At 39.2% G+C, this 13401-nt stretch overlaps 1 protein-coding gene across 2 annotated transcripts in view; it reads left to right on the top strand.

Annotated features, from left to right (window-relative positions):
- The window catches only part of pomgnt1 (protein O-linked mannose N-acetylglucosaminyltransferase 1 (beta 1,2-)), a 53232-nt gene that overhangs the window by 25791 nt on the left and 14040 nt on the right, over nt 1-13401 (top strand). For both annotated transcript variants that reach the window (XM_048538893.2, XM_048538892.2), the window contains exons 8-14: nt 955-1082; nt 2335-2405; nt 3695-3770; nt 5889-5972; nt 8315-8356; nt 11463-11521; nt 11850-11922. In XM_048538893.2, the coding sequence (XP_048394850.1) occupies nt 955-1082; nt 2335-2405; nt 3695-3770; nt 5889-5972; nt 8315-8356; nt 11463-11521; nt 11850-11922 (533 nt within the window). The remainder of the gene's footprint in view (nt 1-954; nt 1083-2334; nt 2406-3694; nt 3771-5888; nt 5973-8314; nt 8357-11462; nt 11522-11849; nt 11923-13401) is intronic.

Raw genomic sequence — 13401 nt, forward strand, 5'->3', positions numbered from 1 at the left:
ATCTCTAATCAGTATGATTTTGTGCAAGGGAAATCGTGTCTGTCAAACTTGGTTGAGTTTTTTGAGGAAGTAACCAAAAAAATTGTGGGCAGAGCAGTGGACGTTTATATGGATGTTAGTAAAGCCTTTGACAAGGTTCCACAAATTAGTGAAGTTAGATTGCATGAGATTCAGGGTGAGCTTGCCAGTTGGATACAAAATTGGCCTGGTGGTAGGAGGCAGGGTGTTGGTGGAGGGTTGTTTTTCAGATTGACGGCCAGTGAACAGCAGAGCTCGGTACTGCTGTTGTTTGTCATTTATGTAAACGACTTGGATGAGAATATAGGTGGCATGGTTAATAAGTTTGCGGATGGCACCAGGATGTTGCTGGGAATGTGAGGCTTGCGTTATAAGGAGAGGCTGAATAGACTGGAATTTTTTCTCACTGGAACAGAGGAATTTGAGAAGTGACTTTTAGGGGCATATGAAATAATGAGGGGCATAAATAAGTTGAATAACAAGGGTCTTTTCCCTAGGGTGGAGGAGTTCAAAACTAGGGGTCATATTTTTAAGGTGAGAGGAGAATGTTTTAAAAAGGACCTGAGAACTTCTTTTTACACAGTGGTTCCTGTCGGAAATGAACTGTCAGAGGAAGTGATGGATGCTGGAACAGTTACATGTCTAAACGTCTTTTAAATGTTGTATGTGAATAGGAAAAGTTTGGAGGGATATGGGCCAAATGGAGGCACGTGGGATGAGGTGAATTTGGGAACATGGTCAGCGTGGACTAGTTGGACCGAAGGGTCTGTTTCCATGCCGTATGGAATTCCAACTGTAGGGTAGCTTTTATTATAACATCAATTTAGCAAACCTTGAAGGGAATAAATAAAAATATATTCCGAATCAGTTATTTTTTAAGTGACATCACTAAAGATCAATATGTGTCTCTTAAAGACTTGAGTTTTTGTTTTGAAGATGCTGAGTGTCACTGGGCAGATACAATTGCCAATCGGAGGAGGAAGACTTTCTGCAGCAAAGTGGAAGGATATGGGAGCATTTGTAGCTGTAAGGACCCAGCGCCCATTGAATTTAACCCTGAGCCTGTAAGTTTGCCTCTGTTAAACTGCTTCATTCCCTGGTGTTTTCATGATTTTTAGTCAATCTTTCAGCTGACTCCATGCAATTATTATGTATGAAATGGGCTTTCTAAAATGACTGCCTCAGCTAGTGTTGGTCTAAGTGGGATCACATTGTTCAGTGAGTAGCAGGTAATCTTGACTTTTTGGGTAGCCTGATCGAAATCAGTGGTTACCTTAATGAATATTAAATTCCCTGTAATATATGTAATCTGATACCCATTGTTTGAAGTGGTAGTTGCTACAGTGAATAAAAGCAGTGACCTAACTGAAAACAGAACATCAACTTCATGAGCTGTTACTGTAGGCAGGCACAGTTCATTTAACTTGGAGCAATTTTGTCTTTCAAGCTTTCTCTTTTTTTCTTCTTCTACCATCTCTTTCCCTTCCCTTTCTGCCTTTTAAAGGAAGTACATCCATGATCTAACAGCTGCAGGAATGTAGAGGAAAATTGTCAGCATGACCCTATATCCCCCCACTCTGTTACAGTTGTTTTGATCGTAGTTCTTGAGAACTTTTCCATTGTCTTTACCAGCTGCTTATCATCAAATCAGTTTCATGATCTCTGCTCAACTTGTGGTAATCTTGCAGCAAGTACAAATTTATTTTTCTCTTGTTCCATGAAGTAAACCTGCTGAAGACAAGTTGAGCTCCACTGATGGGCAGTTCTGCTGTTGCAATTTACTGTCTCGGACTTTGGACTGCTACACTGTACTAGTTCCAAGACTTCATGAAATATTTGGGGCAGTGCGTTGTAACAGTTGTAAAAAGTTTGATTTATATGTTGCTAAAATACCAATCTTAGTTATGCTTCATGTAGCAGCATAAGGAGGAGGTAAATGTTGAATGAGAGCCTTGCCAGACCAAGTTGTTTCTCTGGCATGGTTGAACTAATGTTGCTGGCAATGTCAGAATGGCATTGAGACTGACCTAACAGCAGGTCAGCTACAGGGTGTGTCTGATATGGGTCTGCACAGAGATTGGATGACTAATCCATGCTTTCTCTTCCTGAGATGCGCATAAACAATAAGAAAGTGATGCAAGATTCATTTATTCAAATAAGACATGAGGATTTGGACATCCAGAGGGGAATTGATAATTTTCATACAAACTAAAACATCAGAACTTGCAGATTACTGTCTAGTGAAATTTGAATTACAATTACAATGGGAAGCTTGGTACTTGAAGTAAGATTGAGTGTTATGCTTTATTTTCGCAGTTAAAAGATAACAAAGTTTATGATGTTCCGGTGGCGGTGATAGCTGGTAACAGACCTAACTACCTTTACAGGTGAGATGTGAGGTTCAACATATGGATAACATTGTTACTTTTGGATATACGTCAAGTCTGCAACATGAGGTATTACACGTTTTTTGCATGCTTAATCAATGTTTGTTGTTGTACAGTACTTTTATATTCCATTCAAGTGCAAAACTGGTAATTGCTTTTTCCAAAGTAAAACTAATCTCCTAGAGTGATAAGCATGAATAACTATTTTTGCAGAATGATTTGACTTTTTTAAATGTTGCAATAAGTATAAAATTCATCTTTACTTAAATGGTTTCCTTGCAAGACACTACTTTAAACAGAGGCTCTGAACAGAGAATGCATTACAACTTCCAAACAACATTTGTGAGGTTAATTGGCATTGTCACTGGATAAGACAAATTGGCTGAGCGGTGTAAGCAAAGTGTTCTCTCTTCGAACTCATGTACAATAGTAGGCATCGAATCTGATAAAGAAGTAAAAAAAATTGTACAATTGAAAAAGTCCAAAATGACTGAGGATGCCTAAAGCTGCTTCAACAAGGATTGGGATAGTATTATTTTGGACCTAGGCTTTAGAAGACTTAGTAATACACAAATTGTCCACCTAGACTGTTATGTGCAAAAGCAAATGAAAATAAAGCCATTGTCTTATTTATAACATCACGAAAGTAGTTGGAATCCTTTGTACCCACTGTACCTGTGAGTATTGCATGGCACTCTATAGGGGTGCCTGAGCAAAGAGTGGTGCAAAAAATATTTGTTAAAGTCCTGTTTTCTTCACTGTTCTCAGAAAAGTATAAGATTTGCCTCTATCTGTCAAAATGGCATCTGAATAAATAATTTGGAGCTACTTGCCTTTGATTATGAGGCAGAAAGGCAATGTAGTAAAATTTTATAATTATGAAGTTTTTAATGGGGGGATTGGGAAAAGCAATTTTCACTATTTTGGATTCAAATATAACAGGTCGTCAGTTTGAGATTGCTATGATTTTCTGTATGCAGAAATATTGTGGCTTTGAATGCTTTGGCATGGGAAGTTGAGGCAGAGACTATTACTTTTGAAAGGGGGAAGAAAAACAATATGTGTTAGAAAGAAGACGCAGGGAAACAGGAGTTTTTTATGTATTGTTTTAGCGGAAAGCCAGACACCATTATTTGCCTTTTGTGCTGTTAACGTCAATGGGTCTAAAGTTAAATGGTAAGAAATAATTTTCCATTTATTGATCTCTTTATATTGCTCAAGTTTATTCACTGACCTGATGACCTGACAATCCTTAATCAGTCTAGAATCAAACTTTTATTTTTCCACAGAATGTTGCGTTCACTGCTGTCTGCACAGGGTGTGAACCCAGAAATGATTGTTGTCTTCATAGATGGTTACTATGAGGTGAGAACTTTCTAGATTTTAAAAAATTATTAACAGCTCCTGTACAAAAATCAAATTCTAATTTAAAAATGGGGTGGCACGGTGGCTCAGTGGTTAGCACTGCAGCCTCACAGCACCAGGGACCCAGATTCAATTCCAGCCTCGGGTCACTGTCTGTGTGGAGTTTGCACATTCTCCCTGTGTCTGCGTGGGCTTCCTCCGGGTGCTCCGGTTTGCTCCCACAGTCCAAAAATGTGAACGCCAGCTGAATTGGCATGCTAAATTGCCTGTGGTGTTCAGGGGTGTGTGGGTTATAGGGGATGGGTCTGAGTGGGATGCTTCAAGGGGCAGTGTGGACTTGTTGGGCTGAAGGGCCGGCTTCCACACTGTAGGGATTCTAAACTGTTATCACCAGGCTAAATTAACTCTGTGACTGCAAGTGACCTTTTAGGCAATAGCTGTTAGTACAATTAACCTAATAAAATCATCATGTAGTTTGTCATATCAATGATGCAATATGATTTGAATCCTGTTTGGAAGGATAAATAAGCCAATGGTAAAATTTGGAGACAAGAATATAGAAATGTATTGAATATATTAAAACAAACTTCTAGTACATTGACATTACAGCAGTACTTGAAAATCAGAATCAGCCTGATAAAATATTGTAAATCATTGTAAAATCTGCAAATGTTTAAATATGGATTGATTGTGAACACAAAAAAGACAAAGACGATAGTCGTTAGAAATAATACATGAGAAGAAACCAGAGAAGATTGAAGTGGATGGTGTCACACTTGGGGGTGGGGGTGGGGACAGAAAATTGCTACGTGGCTACTGCTGTTTAGCACAAATGATAACAAGATGGCAGTTTGCAGAAGTTAGAAGCAGGACAGAGATGGACAGAAGTAATTTTGTGGTGATGAAGGATGTTCACAAGAAAACTTGAGTTAAACTTTTAACAAGAAAAAGAACTTAAACATGCTGTGCTTTATCCACGTTCTTGTATGCTTTAGAAACTGGAAAGTATTTGGATACCATATATTATAGAATGATTGAAAATGGACTATTGTGGATACACGAGGATAGCATAAGCTAGCCACAACAGCAGTCTCCTGTCAGGAGTAGCTACAAGCTGCAGCAGTAGCCATATTTGTTTGTTCCTCTTTGGCAGCCAGGCATTGTATCTCCTCAATGTGTAGCTTACAGTGCTTCCACAATTATTATTCATGTTTCTGTATTACTTTTTGGTGTTTAACAGAGAATGACTGTTGCACCAGTAAACAATTTTACTTTCATTCCTGTTCTCTAGCAAGTGCTGGGATGTTGATGCCTGGCCAGCAGCTAATGGGAGGGAAGGAGAAAGATCAGATTGTACACTCAAATAGCCCAGCTTTCCAGAAATAAAGGGACAGAAAACACTAGCTATTGTCAAGCCTTCTATAATTATGATGGCCTTTATACTGAGCTACTGCATGCCCATTGTCATCACAAGCACGTAATCTCTGAATGAGACAAATAAACTAAGGAAAATAATACCAGAAGACATGTAAGGGGAAAGAAAAACACTCTTAAATTCTTCTGCCTTAGAACCTAAAGGAATTGTAAACAGCATTGCAAGAACAGCAAGAAACCTGATCACTTTGAGGCTAAACAGAATGCAGGAGAGAGAGCGCTGTGAGGCAAATCAACAAAGAAAATCAAGGAATGGGAAATGTCAACAGCCAGAGATGGAAGAGCATGGAAATCTGAGGATTGAAGAAAATATACATGGTAGTGAAGTGATCGAGGGATTTGTTTTGAAGGATGAGTGTGAGAGATTGGAATTGCCATACTTAGAATCTGGAATGTAGTACCTCACTGTGATGAAGCCAAGCTCAAAGTAAGGCACTCAAGAGGAAGTTGGATTGCTATCCGAAAAGTAAGAGTGTGCAGGATTATGGGGAGAAGTCAGGGGAATGATACATTCGGACAGTGGATGCAAACAAGTTGGCTGTCTGTTCTCTAACTCTTTTATTATTCTGCAATTCTTAGGACCATATTTAAGCTTTAAAGAAAAAGGTTTTCTAAAATAAATAAATTTTTTTTGTATATATTCAAATCTGAAGCATGGTTTTACTGAATACTTTCCTTGATCAGGAGCCAATGGACGTGGTCGAGCTGTTTGGCCTTAAAGGCATTCAACACACTCCCATTAGTATTAAGAATGCCCGAGTGTCTCAGGTAGGAATTTCAGGTTTCTATAATCTGGCTGTCTTCTGGGTTTTACCATATTATCTTGTGTTAGCAAAAGTGTGGCTAGAGTTCCTTTTCTCAGTAAGACTATTGCCTGATTGATAGTTTTAAAGGTCAAAAGACTTATCTAGAAGTTACAAGTATAACAGTTGGTTTATATCAGTTATTAAGCCCCATTTGATGAGTTTAAACAAAAGTTTTAAAGGAGGATTTAAATTGTATTTGGTTTGGGAACATTTTTCCATGGATGAAGTGGCCACTGTGGGGTTTTAAACTTTAAAAAAAAGATTGAATTCTGAATGACATAGCACCCAAGCAGGAGTAGGCTATTCAGGCCTTTGAATCTGCTCTGCCATTCAGTTGAATCGTGTCTGATGCTGTCTCATTACCAGATTCCCACTTTCTCCCATTTATGCCCTTAATACTTATCTAACTCTTTTTCTTGAATATATTTGGTGACTTGGCCTTCTGTGTGGTAGAGAATTCTATAGGTTCCCACCCTTTTGAGTGAAAACTAATATCCTCATCCCTATCCTAATTGTCCTACTTGGTATCCTGAGACTGACACAAGACAGAATTTTATGATTGCCTACAAACATGCTGGTAGGGAATAGGCCATAAAATTCCACAAGTGGGTTTCCCGCCACCCTCTAACCCATCCTGATCCATCTGTGATTTTACTGGATGTTGGTGGATGAGGTCTACAGAACCTGCCCGTTCTGGCCCGTTTTTGACAAGGTGATCTTGTCACTGAAATGCAAGCATGCCATGTTGCAGATTGTGTTTTAACAATAAAACAGAAGTTTATTAACCAAAAGTAATGAACATCAAATAGAATAAGCCAAGCTTTTTACTTGAAACACAAATTTGAAGACTTTTAAATACACTGAAAAAATATAATTCTACCGCCTGTTCCAAAACAATCTTTTCCAATTTCCCGCCCCCCCCCAAAAAAAAATCCTGCCACAATACTACTCAGGCCGGAGATGATGATAAATTTCTTCATGCCATGATTGTCTTAAGGTAATTGTAACTTTAATTTCTTGACTAGAAATGGGGATAGCTTCTTTCTGGAGCTGTAGTGCATCCGAGCTTAAATGTACTTGGCTTAAAGTAACCTCGTAAGGGCTTTTTCCCAACACTTCTGGTTTGGGGCCATCTTTAACTTCTTACCCTGAAATAATCTAGTTTCTCTATATTATCCTCTTCTCTGGAGCACTACTATGTATATCTGTACTGACCATCAACATCCAAGGAATTCACAGAATTGCCCAAAACAAAATAAAAAATTAATAAAGTCTGTCCCTACTTAAAACAAAATCGAAGCCTACAAATGTCTAGCATATCTTAAAGCATAATGGTTTAATTTGCTAGATGTAAAATATCCTAATGTGAACAAAAACCTACTAGTGCTGTCAAAGCATGTGTCTCAAACTACTATTAACAAATCACTGTGGCTACAGAAAGACTTTAAATTATTGATTTCAATTCCACACAAAACTAACATCATGAACCTAAAATTGAAATGAATACTATATCACAATATAGACAATTTACAAATTTGCCAGTAAGTCTTTACACTCTAACTTCCCCCAAAATCTCTGCCTGAATTTTTTTGCATTATTTTACATTGCCTTGCTGGCTCTAGTTGTTCAGCTAATATTGTGTGTTCAGGGACAGAGTGGGTTGGGGCTGCCCATTTGGGGATACTCTGCTTGAGCAGGAAATTAAGAGGGGATGCCTCCATCACTGGCCTCTTGTCGTGATCTGGAGTTCCTCTGTCTCTGCATGACTTTATCATCATGAATCCCCCTCCCCTTCAGTACTTGCTGCGAGAGCCTGGTCCTGTAGAATTGGGCACTTTGGCTCAGTAGTTCAGGGCACTGCTGTTTCTGGTGCTACTGTGCTGCTAGCCGATGGGGCAATTAACACACCTCTGAGCAGGAAGCTTATTATTCAAAAATATTTTGCACTTGGTTTTCTTTGATATTACTTCTGGCCAATCATGATTGCTCAACCACCACCTGCGTTACATAAAGCTCCAGTGATTTGAAACATTACAAGTAATAACTATATAGATAACGAAGTGTGAAGCTGGATGAACACAGCAGGCCAAGCAGCATCTTAGGAGCACAAAAGCTGATGTTCCGGGCCCGTCAGCTTTTGTGCTGCTGAGATGCTGCTTGGCCTGCTGTGTTCCTCCAGCTTCACGCTTTATTATCTTGGATTCTCCAGCATCTGCAGTTCCCATTATCTCTGATCACAAGTAACAACTATATATTGAATTAGTATCACATTTACATTTACTTGAATTTTTTTTGTATACGTAGCACTACAAAGCCAGCTTGACTGCCACATTCAATTTGCACCCGGTAAGTAGTGGAAATACTTAAAGTTTGGGTTGTTTTTTGAAAAGTGTTGTATTTCCCTTCTATTAATATTTCAGGGGTGCTGTTTAACATTTCATTTGAATGTGAGGAATTGGTTTTCATCTTTTCAAATTAAAACTGTTGGTTTTAATATTTGACAAAACCGTAGAAATGCGCACCATATTTACACAGACTCGTCACTGCTTCTGTTTCAAGGATTCTATGCTCCATCACCTCCCTGCATTAAGAATAAAATCCTCACTCTCAGAACTTTTAAATTGATGATCACCACCACTGAATTTCGGGATTTTTAAAAAATCAATTAAAACAGCTCGGCTGAGATTCGATGCTGTGTGCACTAAGTGGTGGGATGCCAGCTTCAAGAGGCTGATTCCTCTGCCCACAGTGAGGGAGCTTGCTGGATCATGCTCTAGGCAGCTACGTAAGAGCTGACAGTGAGCTTCTTCGCAAGCCACAAGACTTTACAATGAAGCCATGCCTTACCATAGAGATGCCGACAGCTTTAGGTCCCTGGAAATTTGTAGCTGGGGGCCCGTGTGTCAGGGGATCCAGTGGTGAGACGGAAGGTAATTTTCTTTTGGATCTCAGAGGCTTGTGGTGTTGGGGATAAGTGTAGTGACCTCAGCCCAGCAGCAGGCAGCCTCCTAGTCAGGAACATATGAAATAGAAGCCAAACTAGGCCTTTCAGCCCTTTGAAGTTGCTCTGCCATTCAATAAGATCTGTGCTTATCTGTTTGTTTTCAAGTTCCACATTCCTATTACTCTTAGTAATCTTTGATACCCTTGCCTAACAAAATAGTCTACATCATTCTTCAACACATTTAATGTCCCTAGCTCCATCACCTTCTGAGGCAGAGAGTTTCAAAGTCACTTGACCATTTTCTAGTCATCTGTCTTGAAGCCCGTTTAGTTTAAAACCATGCCCCTAAAGTTCAGAACTCACTTACAACATGTTCGGCTTGTCAAGTCCATTCAAGATCTTGTACACTAAATTTCATTCAAGTCACCCTTCATTTTTCTACACTCCAGTGGAAATAAATCCAGCCCACCCGACCTGTCCTCAGGAGACAGCTCACTGGTTTCTAGATATTAACCTTGTAAATTTCATCTGAAGCACCAACAGTGCATTTGTGTCCTTGAAGTAGCGACACCAAAACTGTCTACTGAATGTTTGAGTTTATGGTCTCACCAAACCCCTTTATAATTGAAGCAAGAAACTCCAAGATGATGGGTAATCAGGTTAGTAACAGTTTAGACTCTTAAGGGCTGTTGATTTACCACTGAAGGGCCTAATTGGTGACTCTCGATTTAATTGCTGAGCTTCTGAGAAGAGGGTGAGTATCTCTACGGCCAGCTGATCCAATTCAGTTGTTCTTGCCACTTTCCAGAAAGGGGATTATCACACCTTTAATTTTCAAACCACCTTGGCCTTCTGTGCCCCAATGGAAATAATGCAACCACCTCAAATCCCTTAAATACAGCTGTTCTTCTGTACTGTGTACTCTGTGCACATATGCCTTTCAAATTCTATGCTACACCCTGTGGCATAACCAGAATGGGGTAGTTTATTGAAGCATATTTTTGAGCCATTGATCATTTCTACTCATTCGAAACATTTATTTTTCAGTTGATTGCATGTTCCACTTCCTGTTTTTTTCCCTTAAAATATCACCTTACACTTATCCAATGAATTTTAAACCTTTGTCTGTTTGCCTGTTCTGCATTATTTGCTCTCCATTGTGTTGTGTCCTACAATCCCTAGTAAAAAATTTTACCACACGGTGGTACAACATGGAAACAGACCCTGCAGTCTAACTCATCTGTGCTGGCGAGGTGTCCGAAACTGAATAGTTCTGTTTGCTTGTGTTTGGTCCATATCCCTGTAAACACTTCGTATTCACGTATTAATCTAAATGTTTTTAAAATATTTTAATTGGATCTATATCGACCACTTACTCTGGCAGCTTGTCCCATACATGCACATCCACTGTGTGAAAACATTGCCTCTTAGGTCCATTTTAAATCTTGCCCCTCTCCCATTAAACCTGTGCTCTCTCTGGTTCTGGGCTGCCCCAAGTTTTATGGGGACTGCGGTAGAGAGACCTTGGCTATTCACTTTATCAATACCCTTCATGATTTTATAAGCCTCTATAAGATCACTCCTGAGCCTCGGGCATTCCAGGGGGAAAGACCGTAGCCTATCCAGCCTCTCCTTATAACTCAAACCCTCCGGTCCTGGCAATATCCTTGTAAATTTTTCTGCACCCTTTCCAGTTTATTAACATCCTTCCTATAGCAGGGCAACCAAAATTGTATGCAATATTCTCAGTGACCTTGTATAGATGTAACGTGACATTCCAACTCATATGCTCAACACTCTGACCGATAAAAGGCAAGTGTGCCAAACACCCTCTTCACCTGTGCACCTGCAAAGCCACTTTCAAGGAACTGCCCACCTGCATTCCTAGGTCTATCTGTTTCGTAACACTCCTCAGGGCCCTACCGTTAAATGTCTAATCCTGCCCTAGCTTGTCTTACCAAAATCCAATACCCCTCATTCATCTAAAGCATACCATCTTTTCTGACTTCTCTCTGGGAGGTAGCATATGCAAACTGTTTCGATCTGTGACAGATTTGCTGAATGAGACCATCTGCTACTCCTTGGCCTATTGGCCTAAATGATCAAGGTCCTGTTGTACTCTTAGATAACCTTCTTCGCTGACCTTTTATACCACCGATTTTGTGACATGTCATCTGCAAACTTATAAACCATGCCTCCTATAATTCTCATCCAAATCATTTGCATCATCATCCTTTCAATTTCTGAACTTGGGTAAATCAAGCCTGTCCTCCACAAATGTACATAAATTATCTGTAGGTATGCTTCCAATGTCTTGGCCTGCATCCATCCCTTAATGGTGAAATAGGTTATCTTTTTTCCTACTGGATGCTGAATGAGATTTGACCGTTTTTAATGAACAATTATAAAATAAACTTTAACATTCCACCTTTTTATGCTTTTGTATTTTTATAATCAGTTTTTCATTCCACAAGTTAAAATCTTTATTTTGGGATGATTCCTGCCTAGGATGCAAAGTTTGCTGTGGTACTGGAGGAAGACCTGGATATTTCAGTGGACTTTTTCGGGTAAGTACAAGGTGCCAATTTCTTCCTTACTTCAGCTAAAGAAAGGTCTTTGAGTGTTGAAAAGAATTGCCTTAATTATAGTTCATTAATTAAACACTCCAATATAGTTGATGAGTAGGGTTTTTTGAACTTTTTCTTGTCCAAATTTTCATTCTTCAACAGCCCAGAGTTTAACTGATCGTAACGCCAGCCAATATTTGTGCAACAAAAATTGTTACACAAAATTGTATATATGATTTTGTACATTTGCTGCACGAATTAGCTAAATTCTTGCCTCCATTGATAGCTGATCATTTACTTATCGAATGTGTTTTTATTCTTTTGCTAGTTTTCTCAGCCAAACAATCCATTTACTTGAAGAAGATGAAAGTCTATATTGCATATCTGCTTGGAACGATCAGGTAGGGCATTGCTCAATTATATTTGGACAAATTGAATTAAATACCTGTAGATTTTAAGGGAGAGCCTTTTGCTGTGCATAGCCGAAATATTTTACTTGACATAAATTTTTAAAGCTAACTACAATTGTTTTTTAAAAGTGAAAAGTTTGGTTTTGTTTGATCTGGTGTGAAAGTTTTCATTTAAAAGTTCCCAAATATGTTTGTTGATACAAAGCGGTTCATATCTATTCTGGAATTTAGCCATACAATGGGTGCCTTTTGAATGCAGCTCGATTCTGCGCTTCGACCTCTTGGCATTGTTTTTTGAAAAAAGGAACAAAGGCTTGTATTTGGATAACTGTTATCACTACTGCTGGGTGTCTCAAAGTGCTTTACAACAATTGAAGTACTTTTAAAGGTTAGCCACTGTTGGAGTGCAAGAATGATCTCCCTTATCACTATCCAATGAAAAGTCAAATGGTACGTATGCTGGGTGAGGACAAGGCTAGGTTCACTTAACTAGTTTGTGGATTTTTGGTATGTTCCATTGAAGAATAGGCTTTTAAGTGAGCTGCCATAAGGGAAGAAGAATATAAATTACACAAAGTACCTAGAAGATAAAATTAACAATCCTTCATTTATAAAAAAAATTGAAGACCAACAACATGGGTTTTTTAACTCTTCGTTACTACCTGCCCGTAAAGCATGGAAGTAAGCCATTCAGCACTTCAAGCGTGCTCCATTACTCTGAGTTTGTGGATGATCTGGTAATCATCCACTCCACATTCCTGCTTTTTCCCCCAAAACTCTTGATTTCCCTTGCTGTTTGAAAATCTGTCCATCTCGGTCTTGGAATATTACTGAATCACCCCTAAAACCCACTCTCCATCAGGGGGAGAAAAGCTATTCCGCATCAGTCCTGTCAAGTCCACGAGGAATCTTGTCTGTTTCTCGCTTCTCATTTTCCTAAACTCCAGTGAAAACAGGCCAGCCTACTACTCGTCCTCTCGTAAAACTGTTCCTCCATATCTGGTATCAGCCTAGTGAGCCTTCTCTGCATTGCTTCTAATGCCAGTACGTCTTTCCTTAGATAAGAGGCCCAAACTGTTCACTGTACTCCAGTTGTGGTCTGGCTAGCACCTTGTATAGTTTTAGCAAAACCTCCAGACATTTGTAAAACTAAGAACTGGCAGTGCTGGAAATCTGGAACACAAAAATTGCTGGAGAAACTCAACAGCTCTGGAAGCATCCATAGAGAGAAAGCAGATTTTGTTCTTGCATGAATCATGATGTCCATTAGCTAGATTTTGGGAAAGTAAAACTTTTGTCTTTGATGTCCATCATGAATTATCCCCTTACTGTCACCTCAACTACTCTTCCTGGACAATGTTAGATCTAACCAGAATGTTTTCATGCTTAGTTTTCTTTTTGACCTTAGGTTTAGTTTCTGTCCCTATATCCTTTCCATTATTAAGGCTAACTTGCACCCACAAAACGTTA

The sequence above is a fragment of the Stegostoma tigrinum genome, chromosome 8, assembly GCF_030684315.1.
Source record: "Stegostoma tigrinum isolate sSteTig4 chromosome 8, sSteTig4.hap1, whole genome shotgun sequence".
Taxonomy (NCBI): Eukaryota; Metazoa; Chordata; class Chondrichthyes; order Orectolobiformes; family Stegostomatidae; genus Stegostoma; species Stegostoma tigrinum.